This window comes from Punica granatum, chromosome 1, assembly GCF_007655135.1.
Source record: "Punica granatum isolate Tunisia-2019 chromosome 1, ASM765513v2, whole genome shotgun sequence".
Classification (NCBI taxonomy): Eukaryota; Viridiplantae; Streptophyta; class Magnoliopsida; order Myrtales; family Lythraceae; genus Punica; species Punica granatum.
Window position 1 is genome coordinate 7,724,388 of NC_045127.1, and position 17,230 is coordinate 7,741,617.

Consider the following 17,230-nt stretch of genomic DNA (forward strand, 5'->3'; position numbering starts at 1 on the left):
TCTTAAAGTTGAGAATCGAATTAAGCTCTTAAATTTGACCAATTTAAGACTTTTATCTGTAGATACGAAATTGACACGATCTTCTTTTAAGCCGTGAAAATATTTCCAATAGAAGAAAAAAAGGTAAAATACCAATTCATGATTCCTTGATACGAAAAAGTTTTGTACGTAACAGTAGTACAATGGCATAAGTCAATAACGGTGCGTTTGATTTCAGAGTTAAAGTAACTTTGATTTTGATTGTGGAAAAATACAAAATATTGTGTAGTGTGTTGAGTTAAAGTTAAAGTTAAAATTTTTTTACTTGGGAAATGTGTATTTTTGTTGTCTAGTGGGTTGAGTTAAAATTAAAGTTAAAATTTCTGTGATTTTAACCCTGAAAACAAACGGACCATAAAAGGTTTTTCATTTTGATTTTTATGTAAATAAAAAAATAATCTATTGTTGACAAAAATAATATTTTTAAGTGTCTTGTGGTATAATACTACGTGGTACTGCTGTTGTACATAAGAAATTCTCTCTCGGTATTAGTGTCGTCCGGTTAAAAAAATAATTCTATTATGCTCCACTCCACTCTATTATTCCTTCAATTAAATAATATAATCATTACTTTTTTATTTTTTCCATTTAATAAAAAATTCTCAAGCATACTTTTTTTCTAATAATTATTACAACTAATTTTTAATTATAAATTCTCCATATACTTTTACACGTACATATATATTTTATCTTTTTCTTATATTAATAATATTTTTTCACATTTATTTTTTCATAATCATTATTACAATTAATTTTTTAATAATAATTTTTTCATATTTTATATACATATCACATGTACTTTTGTCTTTATTAGCCTAGAATAGAATGAGTAAAATTTCAATTTCGAAACAAAACGAATGAGAGGATGTTATGAGTGAAGTATTAAGACAAATGTTACTTCACAAATGAGGTTATGAACCTCCTCCGCAACGAGGCTCAAACTATGCCATGCCCCTTGCCTCCGCCATTTAATTTAGCTCGAATAAAAGTGGGGCATCTAGCTTAAATAAGGGTTAGCATTAATACTGTGTTCGATGACCTCAGCCTCGTTCAATTGTCGTTTGATGTCTCCTAGAGGCTAATACAATGGTTTGTTGGATTCCAACCCTCTCTCTCTATATATATATCCTGTAATAAGGGAGGGCTTACTATCTACTACAGTAAAATAATAATCATAACCATTAACAAAGATGCACATATTATTTCATTAACGAGTATTAAATATTAAATCTTTTTATTATTAGGAGAAGATGTGTGCTATTTTGCTACTTTTTTTTCTTTTTATACCTCTCGTGATATATTACTTACGATCTCAATGAGCTTGTTTCTTTCTCTTGAGAAATGCATGATTTGTATATGTAATAAGAGAAAAGCATGAATTGTACGACAATGTTTGGTTCGAGTATTAGTAGATTACACGAAATGTAAAAATCAAAGGGAAAGTTTAACTATGAAATTTTTTTCTTGAATTAAAAGTTGAAATGTGAGATTGTTTTGCTTGGTAAAATATAGTGAATTAGGAGAAATGCGTGTAATAATATAATATATTATTTATTTTTATAGAGATGATTGTGGGTTTTACGACTGCAATTTTTGTTGTGATCTTACAATTTCACTTGTTTTAAATGTGTCTTTTCCGATCGCACTGTAATGCTTTAACTTGAGAAAATGACTATGATTGTTAACATTTACTATCTCTATAAATAAACGCAGTAAAATATTATGTAATGTTCGACCTTCACATAAAAAAAATGTCCTCTATATGTAATAACAAGATTATGCAGGGACGGATCTAGGAATTTCATTTTAGGGAGACGAAATTCAAAGAAAATTTGTATCGCAAAATCAATGGAACAAACTAATATAATTTCATTAAAAATTTGATAAACTCAATAAATTTTTTATAAAAAATTTGTAACTTTTTTCGAGTACAAGGGCGGCCACCGCCACCGCAGCCCCAAACAGATTATGACAGAACTTATCAAAGAAAGTAAAACCAAAGATTATTATGATAGAAGGAGACAGCCTTTTACCACAGGAGTCAACTAGTAAAAGGTTCAAACTGCGGTCGGCAAAAATTTCTGTTTCATTTTGGGGAATTTCTTTTTTTTTAACATAATTAAATTATCAAATTAAATCTTCTTAGTAAAAATGTCAATTATTAAATACTTCAATCCACTTCATTTAAACACTCCCTCTCTCTCTCCCCCCCCCCGTCTCTTACCTCTTCCTTCCTCTGTCTGTCTCTCTCTCTCTCTCTCTATCCCCTCTGAAATCGTGTTCTGGTGCTTCTCTCTCTCTCTCTTTGAGTCGCTTGGAGCAATGGAGCCGCCGCTTTAGAAGACATCCACGACTTGAATCTCAGCGCTGTCTCTCACTTCCTCGTGCTGAGCGCAAAGTTCCAACCTTTGGTTTTATCCGTTTTCACACCGTTCATTACTTCTGCAGCGAATCTTCTGAATCTTCTCTTCTGCTTCATTCATCCGAAAGTAAAGCTGGCTGTGATCCTTTCACGAAGTCGCCTGCTCTCTGAAGTCGAGGCAGCTCGAAAACCCTAATTGCCCTCCTCCTCTCCCTCAGCTCAGGGCAGTAAAACCTTCGCCAACCGATTTTTTCCTTTTGGACATGGAGAACGCGTCTTCCTTAGCCGTCTCTTCTGCTTCAGTGGAGGTAGCCACCGCCTCCTCCTTGGCGGAGCCGTCGCCCAAGAAGAAGCGCAACCTTCCCGGAATGCCAGGTGATAATTCGCGAAAACAAGGAAAACCCACTTTCGTAGCTAAACCCTCCATCAGCCTCTTCTCTTCTCTGGCCGGAAGTTGCTCTCGACCACCGACAAAAATCTCTGCATAACTCAAATTCCCGGCGAACCTGCCATTTCTCCTCCTCAACCGACAAAAATGTCATCGTTTCAGCATTTTCAGCTGAAGATGCAATCTTACCATTCCCCCCCCCCTGTTTTCCATTTTCTCGGAAAACGAAATCGGAGAACTGGAAAAGGGAAGAACTTTTCCGACACGAAAAAGGGGTTTTTTTTAAACTCCCTTCTTGTTTGTGCGTGGGCTGTTTTCACTTTTCCTTTGGCGCGAGGAAAACATTTTCTAGTACTCTGTCCGACGATAATGTTTTTGTTTCCTGCAGATCCCGACGCGGAGGTGATCGCCCTGTCGCCCAAGACTCTGCTGGCGACAAACCGGTTCGTGTGCGAGATCTGCAACAAGGGGTTCCAGCGGGACCAGAACCTGCAGCTCCACCGGAGGGGCCACAACCTCCCGTGGAAGCTGAAGCAGAGGACTGGGGGGAAGGATCAGGTGCGGAAGAAAGTGTATGTTTGCCCCGAGACAACCTGTGTGCACCACAACCCGGCCCGGGCACTTGGGGACCTCACGGGGATAAAGAAGCACTTCTGCCGGAAGCACGGCGAGAAGAAGTGGAAGTGCGAGCGGTGCTCGAAGAAGTATGCGGTCCAGTCCGACTGGAAGGCCCACATGAAGACCTGTGGCACCAAGGAGTACAAGTGCGATTGCGGAACCCTGTTCTCGAGGTCCATTTCCACTTCCAAGTTTCAAGGTTTTTCTTGCATTTTCGATGTTTCTCGTGAAAATCGATTATAGGGCAGATTGGGAGATGCTGGTCGAGTTGAAATAAAGGAGAATTTGTGTTGGTCGATGTGGTGATTCTCATGTTATAACCGCTCAGCCGGTCCTTATGAATGAATTGAGCGGATTCGGTAGATTTACCAGTAACTCTCCTGTGATTGGAGCGGAAAGTGAGACTGCTGATTAAATTTTCCTTGTACTGGTCAATAGGAGGGACAGCTTCATAACCCACCGAGCGTTCTGCGATGCCCTTGCGGAGGAGAGCTCGAGGGCCCAGAACATGGTGCAACCACTGCCGGAGGGAAACCTTAATCGGGCAAAGGCTGCCAGCAATGTGGCTTCGCCTCCGCCTCCGCCTCTCACTCCGTCCACCACAGTGGTCTCTCCGGTTCTGTCCATTCAAAGTTCAGGTAAAGAGATAGTTAATGCCCCTCTCGGTCGACAAGCTGTGCGAGTGCCTACCTTTATAATATGCATTAAATTTATTAATTAGGTACATTTGGTCCATTCAAAGCTCATGTTAGATCCATCTACTGGGTGTTTTTATAGATATTTAATTTTGTCTGGTCTTGTTGTCGCTCTCTTGGACATTGGAGTAGTTGGTGTCGACAGAGAGAAAAAGAGAGATTTTTAAAAGTTAGTTTTCGGATTTGGATTCGATTAAAGGGCAGTTAGTTGTTGGCATAATGCATGGGTTAGTTAACTCTCGACGATGGATCTCCACAGGCGGCAGACTTAGTTTCTTAACAATAGTTAAGGACAACCAATAGGGGGTGAAATGCCGGAATTACTAATGTGAAATGTGAAAAGAGGAGTTGTGTGGTAATTTCAATGGTGTATCTCGATTACTTCGGGACCTATTGTTGATCTTGATGATCAAAAAGTAAAAGAGGATGATATCTGAGGTTAAAGGGCGAAATTATTGCTGCTTTTCTGATTACTGTTAATTATTGTTTTGCGCTTTTCGGAAAAGCTTGCGAGTTTTTTAAGCTGTTTGGTAGTGTTAGTTCTTTCCAGCGAGCACTTGAAAAGCCCCTTGATTTCAAAAGAGAGCTCTCCTTTTGCTGTTCTCTTTTCTTCCTCAACAGTTTTTGGGATCCTACTCGATTCCCCTTTTCGGTCGACTTTTCTGGTGTCCCCTTCAGTGGTTTGCTTTACCTGATCTTTTATCGGTTTGGTGGCTGTAGATTTGCCCGAGAATGCCACTGATGTTTTGCCACCTGTACCGGCCGTGGCAGCTCGAGCAACTAGCAGTACTGGCACCGGTGGAGCCCCTGTAGATGGTGGTGGAGGAGGCTTTGGAAGCACATACACGAGTCCAACCCAGCTGCTGCCACCACAACTTCTGCCTCAGAGGTCGCCCTCTTCGCTCTCCAACATGGTCTGCCCAGCGGTCCTCCCGGATCAATGTGGCTCACTGCCTTCACCCTCCACTACGGAGCCTACCTCACTCTCTCTGTTCCTCTCCAGCACTGCCTCATCGATTTTCTCGAGGCCGGAGCAGAACCCTCGCCTTTTTGCCCCCTCTCTTCAGCCCGCCATGTCCGCCACCGCGCTGCTCCAAAAAGCTGCCCAGATGGGGGCAGCTGCCTCAAACTCATCCCTGCTGCGTGGCCTCAGCCTAGCAATGTCATCAACATCCTATAGTAATGATACCACTGCTTCCACCTCCAATGCTACCCACTGGGGTGGCCACCCAAAAGCCGAGAATGATGATACTGCTGGTCATGGGCTCGGGCTCAGCTTGCCATCTCAGGAAAGCTCCGACATGTCTGGTCTTATGATGGGCCAGTCTTCGTTGTTTGGCACCAAGCCTATGACGCTCGATTTTCTTGGTCTGGGTATGAGTCCCAGTGTGGCAACCACAACTGGCCTCTCAGCCTTCCTCACATCCCTGGAAGGGGGTTTCGGTGCTGCCCCACCTACCTCATTTGGAGGAGGTGGGGGTCCACAGAGTTCGGTTCGAGCAGCATGGGATGGCGAACTGGAAAGAAAGCCCAGCGGGACCTCCTTTCTTTAGTCAGGCTCCAGTAGTTCCTGAGCTTCTACATTGCGGTAGAGGGTCCTTTGCCCATAATATGCTCGTCGGTGTAGATTGTTAGTTTAGTATTATTACTCTGCTGTGGGAAGAGGATCTCAAGCTCCATCCTCGCCCAGTATAATTCTCTGGTGATCCGGGAAGGTCAGGAAGCGCATATGAAGACAGTTTAATTTTGTTTAATATTATCATGTTCTCGTTTATTATTTTGTCGAAACTCGAAACGCTAGTTTTTGCCATTTGTAAATATATATCTTGAAGCCGCCCTTAAACAAAATTCATTACTATATCCGGTTCCCTTTGATCTAATTTTAAGTGTGGTCCATCTCTTGGAGTATTCGATCCGTATACGCATGCTTTTTATTTTTTTGTTCATGCTTGAAGATCAGATCGAGTGTGGGACTACAGCTGTTACGAGGTCTCGGGTTTGAGCTAATTGTTTTCGATTAATCGGTTTTCACCGGCCGTGATAGTTTCACATTGGGTGGACAAGAGGAGTTTTAGCTGGATGGTGTCTTTTTACGTCTTCATCGTCATCATGGGGGGCCGAGCGGAGAATTTCTCACCAGCAAAATTCCGCTTTTTTAGCAAAGGTCCGGTGCCCAAAGTCTTCACAAAGGCGTTTAGGATAATGATGGAAGCTTTGAAGAGGTCTCTTTTGCTTGAAAACGATCTCCGGATGCCCTCTCATCGATGACATGGTCATATACGGTTGGACGGCGATATTGGACAGCACGCTGCGGGCCCCTAGTCGCTGTCTCGACCCGAATTTATTTCGATTAGGTCAAAAATGTTACGATCAAGATGAGCAAAGTAATACTTGCTTCTGTGCCCGACATGCGCGTAGACTTACGTATTCATATGGAACTCTGGGAGTCTTTCAATGATTTGCGTCTATATAGTTCCAACAGTGATCCGATAGATCGAGGTAGGATTACCATTATTCATCGAATGATACAGACCCGAACAACTCGATATTTATGCGCCGAGCCCTACCATAATTAGTTGGCAGAGGGCAATGTGGGGGCCGTTCCTCCTTTCAATGGAGGGAGGGGGCAATGGTCTTGGCACGGCGGTTGCTTCATCCTTCTGTCCATCTTAAGTAAGTAGGGCCCGGCGAGCACTGACCTTTCCTTTTCCATCTTTATTTTCCACACTCCGTCGAAATCTATCCATAGTCCAAGATATGTGAATATAGAGTTATTCACCATGTTTACGAATATAATTGGAGTTAGTTTATCGAGATTAGGTTAGTTTGAATAGGTTTTTAGTTTATTTTTATCGCTTGCATTTTTAAAGAGTTTAGGAATTTTTATTAGTTCTTGGTTTGTTTTTTAGGTGATTTTGAGAGTTCGTTTATTAATCGATCTTTTGCAATATCTAAGTTTGCCATGTTTTTTGACAGGTCAACTCAAGTTTTTGGTGCAAATTGTATGTGGATGGAGAATTTATCGAGTTAGAAACGTAACGGTTCAGATGGTTCTTTATTTGGAGTTTGGACGAAAAAGATATGACAATTTGAAGTTTGGCGCGCGAAACTGTTTTATAGATCCGAGATGGCCCAGGCCGCGAAATTGAAGCCTATGCCACCCCAAATCATTCCACTCGCCCAATTTTCGATTTTTCTAATATTTTGTGTGGGTCCCGGGCATATTTAGAGGAGAAAATTAAAAGATAGATATTTGGATTTATTTGAGTTAATATTCTTGGATTTAAGGAAGGATGATCCTTGAAAACTAAATTAGGAAATTGATTTTTGATTATTGGGAAACTAGATTTGGAATTCCATTTGTAGTTTTGAGCTTTCTCCCTATTTAAGCACATGGGGGGGTGGGGGGAGAGTGGACAGCAGTGGAGAGCAAGAAGAAATCGACTTGGGTTTTAGAGAATTTTCTTAATACTTTTGTTGATCTCTTTTGAATTTAATGTGTGTTGAATTTGTCTACGTGTTTTCTAACTCTCATGGGCTAATTTTATATGCAGAATTGCAATTGAACCCGCATGTTAATTTTTTTATTTTTGTTTGATCTGATGAGTTTATGATTCTAATCTATTTAGTTTTTTTCCTGCTTAATGCTAATAATTGCTTGATCACTAATTGTATTGACCTTAATAGTCTAAATGAAATTGAATGGGGAAATTTAGATATAGATTAGGGGTAGCATAGCCTAAGATCGGCTTTGTTAAATTCGAGCAATGAGGGCCTCATCGGGGTCCACCGTCACCCTATAAGGTCGCTGGCGACCTCGATAAGGGTTCTGGTCATAAATTCTCGTTTAAATTAACGAAAAGGTTGAGGCGTGCTAAAATTGATATCAAATTGATAGATCGTGCATTTTTAGGTCGAGAAAAAAAGTTCGTGCTAGAATTAATAAAATTTGAAAAATTTGTGTTTTTTTAGGCAGTTAACCATATAGTTTATTTCCCTACTTAATACTTGCAATTGCTTGATCACTAATTGTATTGATCTCAATAGTCCAAATGAACTCATAAGGGGGATTTTAGATATAAATTAGGGATAGCCTAGCCTAAGATCGGCTTTGTTAGATCATTTTGAGTGTAGATTCGAGTTTACAATTGATTTGTGGTATAATAGAAATATATCTATTCACCTTAGGTAGCCGAAGGGTTCATACTTAATGAGTTTGCATGAATTCGATAGCCATAGAAATATAGAGGATCGGTTAGTATAAATATTTTCTTGAGTGATTCGAAAGAATCTTAAGAATAGTTAAGAACCCATGTTAGCAGATAGGATTTTAAGCGAATTAGAGATAGAGGGAATTACTCGAGTTAGCTATGTGTTTTGAGAAATTGTAATTCTAGGTTAACTCACTAATTAATTTTTCGGTTGTCTTTAATTTACATTGTATTTTTAAAACCGGTTATAATTTGCTTGATTTCGACTAAGTTGTGAATTTTGATTGCTAGCAGAGTATTAGTTCAAGTTATCATGGGAACGATACTCTATTCATCACTTGATTACTTGTCACGATCCGTGCAATTGCAGGATTTAAAAACCGTCAAACAATGTCTCTGTAGTTAGAAAACAGTGCCGTCTCGGAATCAAGAGATTTCGAGTTCGATATTTGCTAGTAAGATTTCTCGTGCTTCTTTATTCGCTTTTCCTTTTCTTATAACAAGTCGATGGGGATGGCCTCTCTTGTCCCCCGATATCTCTACAAAGAAAAGTGTAATACAGTGAGATCTCGCCTTTCCATCCATATACGTGAGGATCTATGCTGCAGTAAATGGTCTATGGACGCGCTTCACCCTTGGGCTGGCGATATGCTCGCTTTCAAAATGAATGTGGATCATAAGATGTCAATCACCGGTCCCGTGTACTTTTAATGTTTTGATTTAACAACTGTGTTTTGATCTACATCGCCAAATACGTGAGGAAGTGTCAATCGAATTGCAACAAGAGAATGAGTGATAATTGCTCGAGTATTTCCATAATTATTCTTAATTGTGATAATTTTCTTGATTATTTATGATTACATCATTTGAGTTAGGATCATTTAAGATTTTGTCTTCACTGCACCACATAGTGAATATGTGTATCGCCAAACTGGGGAGGTCTTGACCTTATACCTCGGTGAAGATTCGAGATGTGTTTGGTTTTAGAGTTAAGTAGAGTTGAGTTTTGAATTTAATTGGTCTGTTATGTTGTGTTGTTGAATTATGAGAAAAAAGTGAAATAGTAATGAATAGTTACGAGAATTTAGTATTAAAAAATGAATTAAATGATTAAAAATTTTTAAAAATGAAAATAATAATAATTGTGTTGTTAATTTTTATTGTGTAGTGAGTAGGGTTAAAATTTAAAAAACATAACTCACAAACCAAACACAGTTGTCTGAAATTGTTTCTACTTTCTAGAACTGCCAGGGAAACAGGCATTGTCATGCCAACCGCACCGATTTCAATAACAATTGGGCTCCCCCTGCGATGGGCCGGATCGGTTGCGGTATCCCTGGCTTTGTTTGGTCCGCCGGCAGTGTTCTCACATCAAACGAAAAACAATAACAGATGGAATCTCTGTCAAAAGTGATTCTCCACTTTAATAACACTTCATTCTTCCCTCTTTCTATTTTTTTAACCAATTGGGCGTATTACAGAAATTTTAACATCATCGCATCCTCAGTATATATTAGTTCGGGTGATTCAATATCTTTTTTTCTTTAAATAAAATCTTATATTTGAGTATTATAAATAGAAAAATTTTGCTACACATTTTTTAGTGATCTTAGGATTTATTGGACTTTTGAATATTAACACGTGCACAGTAGAAAAATATTATTGTATCTTTATTTTCTCGATTAGAAAAAAGACTTGTATGTAATAAAAATGTGGAAGAACTGAAATAAGAGAGTACAAGCTATTTCAGTGACCAAAATCGAATGTAGAATATCATAATTATAGACAATGACCTGCCATTGCGCCACACTCCGTTAAGAGGGCATTTGGTATGGGGTAATCAATTTGAATTGTTGGGAATATGATATTAAATTCTCTAGGTCAACTAGATTATCATGTTTGGCTAAAGCTTAGCAATCACTGTATCCAAAAATACTTTCCTTATCGGAATGATGACTATTTAGATTATGAGTAATTTTAAAAGTGAGAATCTAAATTATCAATGATCTCAAATGGTAATATATCAAAAGTCACTTAACTTATTTATCTTCCTCAACCCTCGTCAAAAAAAAAATCAAATCTAGTTTTTCATATGAATAAAAAGGAATTAAACCGAAAAAGGAAAAAAAATTTCAAAGAACAGCGCGAGAATAGGAGCGTCCCATTGGCTAAACTTTTCCGCCCAAAAAGGACGAAAACGGGAATATACATACTCCGTCGAAAATAGCATTCGAATGACTACAATACCCTTATAAAGATCTGAACAACTGAATCCCCTCTTCTTTGTATTTAAGGTCAAAACAGTCATACCGTAGTCGGTTAATTTCGGAAAATTCAAAGTAAAAGAAAACACCGTCAGCTTCAGCCGTCACTTTCTCTCTTCTAGGGTTTGGGTTCTGTCTGTCTGTCTCTCTTCTGCGTCTCCTCACCAACGAATTTTCTCGAGTCCCATTTGCCATTCAGAGCGACTCACATGCTTCGCCTTCCTTTTGGAAGGTTAGGGACAGCTCCCACGCATCACCTACCCAGCTTCGCTCCTCATCTGCTAAAGCCTCTGTTTCCAAGGTCGAGCTTCTCCGTCTACTTGGGGGCTGCGCAGTTCGATCATCGATTGGCTGGTTCCAGCTCGGCTTTGTGATTCCCGATAGAAGATTGGCTGACTGGAGGTACGATTTTTGATCCTTCAGCGGGGAGTAGTTCTTGTTTGGGGCGTTTATTTCGGGTTCTGGCTGCCGCTATCATCCGCTGTGAAAGTTCTCTGTAGGGTCGATTCAGTAAAGGGCTACGGATGCGTCTCCATGTTTTAATGTTAGATTGGTTTTCTGGCTGTTCTGGTTTTTGGGATGCATAACTTAGTGGTCGAGCCTTTGAAGTTGTCGCAGGTTATTGGTGCTTGGTGATATACTGAAGGCTTAGAGGGTGGATAGAGACGAGTGTTGATTTTCTTGGAGATAGATGTATCGTGAGTTATGGTAACATCTTTTGTACATAGGAGTAGAGGGGTTCAACTTCGGAGAGGAGGTGCTCTGTTCGATTGGCGAAGATGCCTTCTTCCTATTTCTCAAAACTAAGGTCTGCTGTTCAGAATGGTATTCAGAAATCGGCTGTAGGGCATGATGGTGGTGTGCAGAGTTCGGTGGAGGTTTTAGTTGGGCAAGGGAAGTTGTGGTTCGGAAATTCAAGGTTTTTCCACTCCGTACCATTCTCTGCGGTATCCGAGTTGAATGTGCTTTTGCGGCCGGGGACTGTTTCTCCTGCAAGGTCCGATTCTCAGTTAACTAATCGGAGAAGGAACGTCTCTGTTGTTGGGGCCCTGTCTCGCACGTTTTCGATTCCATCAGTGTCAGGTCCCACATTCCAGGTCTGCGGATACCATATTGATCGTCTACTCTCCGATTCTGACCAGTCGGTTGAGAGCTCCAAGTTTGAGAGTAAACCGATGGCTTCTTGCAGTTCCAGAACTCTGCCAAGTGATTTCCCCGTAGATAGACTGTTCTCAATGCGACAGAACATCTCGGCATCAAAGAATTTTATTGTAGCTGCTTCTTGTAATAGCAGCTTTGACAGCTGTAAAAGAGCCAGCATGAGTTTGATAAACAAAGAGCAGCCTAGTAAATATCAAATTTATGGATACTTTGTCTTCAATGCTGCAAAAGGGAGATGGAACTTGAGCCCGAACGTAGAGTCAGGGCTCCAAGACTTATATTTATCATCTTGTAGATATTTCTCTGCTGGTACTGCTCCTGATGTGTCCTTCGACAGTTCTTCCCGTGATGAGCAGCTTGCAAGTTCTACTGTTTCATCTGAAGAGTAAGGACTTATTTTAATATAATCTCTTTTATTATTTGATAGCGATGTTTTATATATAATCACTTTGTTGGTGATTCCACTATTATTTGTGACTCGACATATTATCGTTCTGTTGGTTTCTTGATGGTATCCTACTAGACAATGCAAAATACAGAGAAGAGAAACTTAGTTGTAAGCTAGAGCTTCCCTTGCTCAGTGTCTGGTTGTGATTGGAATAGTTTCAATAAAGTAGTTTCTTATTCCACTTAGAGGTTTACATTCATAATCATGGTAGAGTGTGTAAACGTTGCCAAATCCGGGATAAGGCATTTAATGGAGTATTTCATGTTTATTGCTATTGGAATTACATACTTGAGAACTTAAATGTTGATATTGTTATCTGATGATGGCTACAGAAGAAACTTTATGGGAAAAGACCTGCAACTAGTGTCGGGATCTTGTTACCTCCCTCATCCTGATAAGGAAGAAACTGGTGGAGAGGATGCCCACTTTATCTGTTCAGATGAAAAAGCAATAGGTGTGGCGGATGGTGTTGGTGGATGGGCTGATTATGGTATTGATTCTGGGCAGTACTCACGGGAACTCATGTCTAACTCAGTATCTGCTATTCAGGAGGAGCCAAAGGGCTCTGTTGATCCTTTCAGGGTTTTGGAGAAAGCCCACTTCAGCACGAAGGCAAAAGGCTCCTCAACAGCTTGTATAATTGCACTCACGGACCAGGTAAGATGGTTCTGCTTTGTCCACTTCTTTTGTTAAACTATCTTCATATCCGTTGCTCTAGCATCAGATTAACACTTTGTTGGATTTATTGTGAAATGCTATAAAGTTCCTCAGTTCATTAGTGGTCTATATTTAAACTTAAGGCATTTCATGTTAAGATTAATCCTCCGAATTTTATAGTATCAATGAGTTTATTTGTAGAAGATGTTTAAGTTCCCAGCCAATGGCATTATAATTCATTAATGCTCTGTGTATTGTTTGACCTATGCACCTCCTTAGTTAGTTTAGTGGTGAGGTTTTTAAAACATTTATGTATAATGGCTTAAACTTGATGATTCGCTCATGCAGGTGGAGGAAAAAGTGATAAATAATACTGAGTTCAAATTTTGAGGCACTGGTCCTTTGTCATGGTCAGCGTGGCTAATGATGTGCTTGTTTGTCTATTGTTTTAGGGCCTACATGCGATTAATCTGGGGGACAGTGGGTTTATGGTAGTCCGAGATGGCTGTACTGTCTTTCGGTCTCCTGTGCAGCAACACGACTTTAATCTGACATATCAACTTGAGAGTGGGTACAGTGGCGATTTACCAAACTCTGGACAGGTCAGTTTGATATATTTCCTGCTATCTCTACTAATTTTTGACATAGATAGAGTTAATAACACTACTGTTGATAATAATAATTCGTCTAATGGTATTAGAATAATAATCTGTTTAATTTGCCTATTGTTTGAGCTGATGATCATCTTAAGTATATGGGCTTTGGGCATGGATGATCTAAATTTGTGAATATAAATGCACAAAAGATCCCAATTTCAAGTAATCATGTGAATATTTTGATCCTTTTCCTGACTGTATCTATTCATAACCTTCTTTGCTTAATTTTTGCGATCTTGTCTCTAAAATTCCTGACATGGTTTCATTAGCGTCTTGGAAATCATACTGGATGTCAGAAAATGTGAAATATCCTTGGGACTACAGAGATGTATGAATACAATTAATGTTTTAGTCAAGAAAACACTCATAATATTTTACGATATCTTAAATTTCCCATGGTCTCTTAACATATAAACAAGTTAATAACCTCTCTTTGGTTAGGTTTTCACAATACCTGTTGCCCCTGGAGATGTCATAATCGCTGGTACGGATGGATTGTTTGACAATCTGTATAATAATGAGATCACAGCTGTGGTGGTTCATGCCACGAGGGCAGGCTTGAGCCCACAGGTGACAGCTCAAAAGATAGCAGCATTGGCCCGACAAAGAGCTCAGGACAAGGATCGGCAAACTCCCTTCTCAACCGCTGCACAAGATGCTGGGTTCAGATACTATGGTGGCAAGCTCGATGACATCACTGTGGTCGTCTCATACATTACCAAGGCAAAAGATGTATGATACTCTTATCTCCATTCTGTCCACACAAGAAAAAATTGCATTTTCTTCTCCCGCCATTGTTTCCATGTGCTGTGCCTAAATTGTTTACCTAGGAGCATGATTAGGTCTGCTGAACCCTTGGCTACGATTGCCATACAATTGTCTGGGATCATTTAGTCCAAGAAACTTCTTTTAGTAGTTTTTATCACATTTTTCATAGTAGTCGAGATTAGTCTCTTTGCTTTTCTTTTATCTGAGGTCCAGTAGTCTATTGAATTAGTTCGAGAGACTCAGTCTGAGAACTTGCCAGTCAATGCACTGTTTGTCAACTTTTTCTTTTTCTCCTGATATCGATCTCCGGTTCCTGATGCTCGGTTTTTCTTCTGCAGGAAACCCAGTCTTCACCTTGAGATCTGGATCTATGCTCCTTGTAGCAAGTAGCATAGGACAATATTACTCATCGGTTTTTGTTGTGCTTCCAAGCTTCCTGGTTTTGTCATTCAAGCTAAGTGGTGTTGGTTATTCTCCTGTAGTAGTGTACACTACTACGACGATGGAGCTATCTTTTTGAAGCAAAACCTCTGTAAATAGTTTGTCAATTTGTAATATAGGAGACGATGGTAGTGAAGATTGATGCTAGTGACGAACTCTCATCAGCGGCACGAGCTTCCATCTTCTATCCCTGCAAGCTTTTTTCTTCTATCTCATTGGTGAGAGTAACTTCTGGGGTGCTATTTGAGCAAAAGATAGTCTCATCAGGTGAAATGTTTGATTAGAAGTGGAGGATAAGATCATCTCATAGTTGGAATGTTAGATTAGAAGGGGAGGATACCGGAGGCGCGATGTTCAAATAAGTGGTCCGGGCATTATAAAGCAATCTGATTACTCACGCGAAACATCGGAGCAGTAAGGCCTTTCGAGTATTTTTCATGAGCATGTCACCACCTAGAAAGCTACCTCCTACGTAAATGATGAGTAAAAGGTTGGTTTTTCTTGGTTGGGGGAACGAATCTTGGACCGAGGCAGTCGCGTCTTTAGCGGCTGCTTCTTGTCAAAAAGGGGGATGTAGTGGTAGCGGTTGGGACGGAAATCCAAAGCATTGCTTGAGGTGATCTCTTCCGGCCCGATTCTTCGTCGCATCAACCCAACTTTTTGCTGTTCGGTCCGTCTGTCGAACGTCGTTTTCCATTGAAGCCGATCGATTGTAATTTACTGAAAATGGATTCAGATCGATTACTCCCTTGGATTTAATTCCGAGAGGCTTCTGCACATGGGAATTAATCTGTCCAAAAAGGAGGTGAAGCGACTAATTATGTGCTTTTAGAGAAAGGCTTCAAAGAATCTTCTTCACAGTAGAACATTGGAGGGGGTCCAGTCCATTAATTTAGGGGGTTCAATTGGGTTTCAAATTCCAACTCAAGCATATAGGGAATAAAGCCAACTATTCCTTCCTTCTTGACATGAAATGCCTCAAAACATAGCCCTGCAAAAGCGAATGTGTGCGTATGTATATGTCTATCAATTTTTTTTTTGCCCAAGATGAATAATGATGATCCCGACCCTCTTCTTACCCACTCTCCCGTAAACAAAATAAAAATATATATATATATATATATCTTTTTTAGGTTCATTAATTCTATTACATGAAAATGGAAAATCGAAATCATTTCTCCATACAACTAGCAAATGCCTCGTTTTTGCTTTTTATCGGGTACTTTATATGGTTTCCCACGGGAAAACTTGTGAACTTTTTGTCTTCGAATTGAATGGCCTCCTTCCGATATCACGTGCACTAATATCCTTCCAAATAAAATATAGTTTTCTTTTTTAGCTCTTTTTTTTTTTCCTTTTAAATTAAAGAAAAAGTTTGGCTGAATAACAAAGAATCGATGAGGAGATGTCTACATCTTCAGATGAATCACAATTATGGAACTCCTACTTTACTTTCATACCCAATACACTGTTCCCGACTGTGACACTGCAAATTATTTTCATTTTTATTTGCTCCTAAAATTGCAAACCCACATTTCCATGGGGCCCACCTGCTCAAGATGAATAATTATTTCTGGAAAATTTTTCCACTTTTCCTCTCTTCTTTACTTTTCTCTTGAAAAAAATTAATAATTGACGGAAGTTGTCCTTTCTGGAGTTAAATATATTTATATCTGTTATACTGTTACTGTTAGGTGTGGAGGGGAAGAGGAGCCCGTGCGGGTTGTCCGGTTCAATACAAGCTTTAATGCTTTGCAGTAAAGCTCTGTCACGTTCTACTTTGCCTTCTTTCAACCCGAAAATCGGATTCTCCACGAGTTCGTCCCGAAGTTCCGGACCGTAGATATGTCGTTCGGATCGAATGGTCTGCTTTGAATCACCCCGTATCATGACTATCTATGAACCATAGATGTTATGATATCTCTGCATAACTCATAACAGTCATATTGGTACGATGCTTGAGACTAGTTATCATGTTAATGTACATTGGGTTTGTTGCCTGTTCCGGTTCAACTTCAAGTTCTAAGTCCATTGTGCTGTCGTAGCTAAACCATCGATCGTGGCCTGAGCTATAGACATGTCCTCGAGCCAAATTTTATTCCCAGTGCGGGCATTGTTTCATGAAATCTTGCCTGGCTTCATACTCTCTCTAGGCACAAAACTCATGCCAATCTCAGGTCACTTTCAAGTCAAGTTTCGATTTTCCGCATGTTTATAAGATGGATCGGATTACTTATCTCATCAACGTGACGTAACAACATCAATATATTCGTTTCAAATTTTATTCCTAAAAGGGATTCGAGTATAATAGTAACGTAATAAATAAATAATAATAAGAAACATGCGTCCCGTCATTATTATTTATCGAATGTCAAGTTGAAAGTTAATCTCAATCAATCAACTACCACTCTTGTATAATTCGAAAAGGAATGAAAAACGAGCTATGCAAGAATGTTTCAACCTCGAGCTCAATAGTTTTCGAACTAATTTATGATCCATAATTGCTGGAGATCAAGTGAGTA

The 17,230-nt window shown here is 39.7% G+C and overlaps 2 protein-coding genes across 4 annotated transcripts; both read left to right on the top strand.

The window, feature by feature from the left end:
- The first annotated feature begins 2,233 nt into the window (after positions 1 to 2,233).
- LOC116214342 (zinc finger protein GAI-ASSOCIATED FACTOR 1-like) lies at positions 2,234 to 5,982 on the top strand. 2 transcript variants are annotated; one of them, XM_031549772.1, is made up of 4 exons: positions 2,234 to 2,776; positions 3,178 to 3,580; positions 3,846 to 4,045; positions 4,823 to 5,982. In XM_031549772.1, exons 1-4 carry the CDS (start codon positions 2,665 to 2,667, stop codon positions 5,653 to 5,655), a joined length of 1,548 nt encoding a protein of 515 aa, XP_031405632.1. In that variant the 5' UTR covers positions 2,234 to 2,664; the 3' UTR covers positions 5,656 to 5,982. The 2 variants fall into 2 exon arrangements, with proteins under 2 accessions (XP_031405632.1, XP_031405626.1); XM_031549766.1 differs by lacking the exon at positions 2,234 to 2,776 and having other exon boundaries at positions 2,783 to 3,580.
- Positions 5,983 to 10,683: 4,701 nt separating this feature from the next.
- Positions 10,684 to 14,961, top strand: LOC116212577 (probable protein phosphatase 2C 55). 2 transcript variants are annotated; one of them, XM_031547225.1, is made up of 6 exons: positions 10,684 to 10,979; positions 11,187 to 12,123; positions 12,519 to 12,843; positions 13,296 to 13,445; positions 13,941 to 14,231; positions 14,606 to 14,961. In XM_031547225.1, exons 2-6 carry the CDS (start codon positions 11,357 to 11,359, stop codon positions 14,624 to 14,626), a joined length of 1,554 nt encoding a protein of 517 aa, XP_031403085.1. In that variant the 5' UTR covers positions 10,684 to 10,979; positions 11,187 to 11,356; the 3' UTR covers positions 14,627 to 14,961. The 2 variants fall into 2 exon arrangements, with proteins under 2 accessions (XP_031403085.1, XP_031403084.1); XM_031547224.1 differs by having other exon boundaries at positions 11,196 to 12,123.
- Positions 14,962 to 17,230: the final 2,269 nt, after the last annotated feature.

What these genes read in the sequence shown, in the direction of transcription:
- LOC116214342 (XM_031549766.1), top strand. Translation starts at nt 2,937, where the DNA reads ATGTCATCGTTTCAGCATTTTCAGCTGAAGATGCAATCTTACCATTCC. An exon ending in TGCGGAACCCTGTTCTCGAG is followed by an intron (nt 3,581 to 3,845) that starts GTCCATTTCCAC and finishes ACTGGTCAATAG; the next exon opens with GAGGGACAGCTTCATAACCC. An exon ending in TCTGTCCATTCAAAGTTCAG is followed by an intron (nt 4,046 to 4,822) that starts GTAAAGAGATAG and finishes TGGTGGCTGTAG; the next exon opens with ATTTGCCCGAGAATGCCACT.
- LOC116212577 (XM_031547225.1), top strand. Translation starts at nt 11,357, where the DNA reads ATGCCTTCTTCCTATTTCTCAAAACTAAGGTCTGCTGTTCAGAATGGT. An exon ending in TCTACTGTTTCATCTGAAGA is followed by an intron (nt 12,124 to 12,518) that starts GTAAGGACTTAT and finishes TGATGGCTACAG; the next exon opens with AAGAAACTTTATGGGAAAAG. An exon ending in ATTTACCAAACTCTGGACAG is followed by an intron (nt 13,446 to 13,940) that starts GTCAGTTTGATA and finishes CTCTTTGGTTAG; the next exon opens with GTTTTCACAATACCTGTTGC.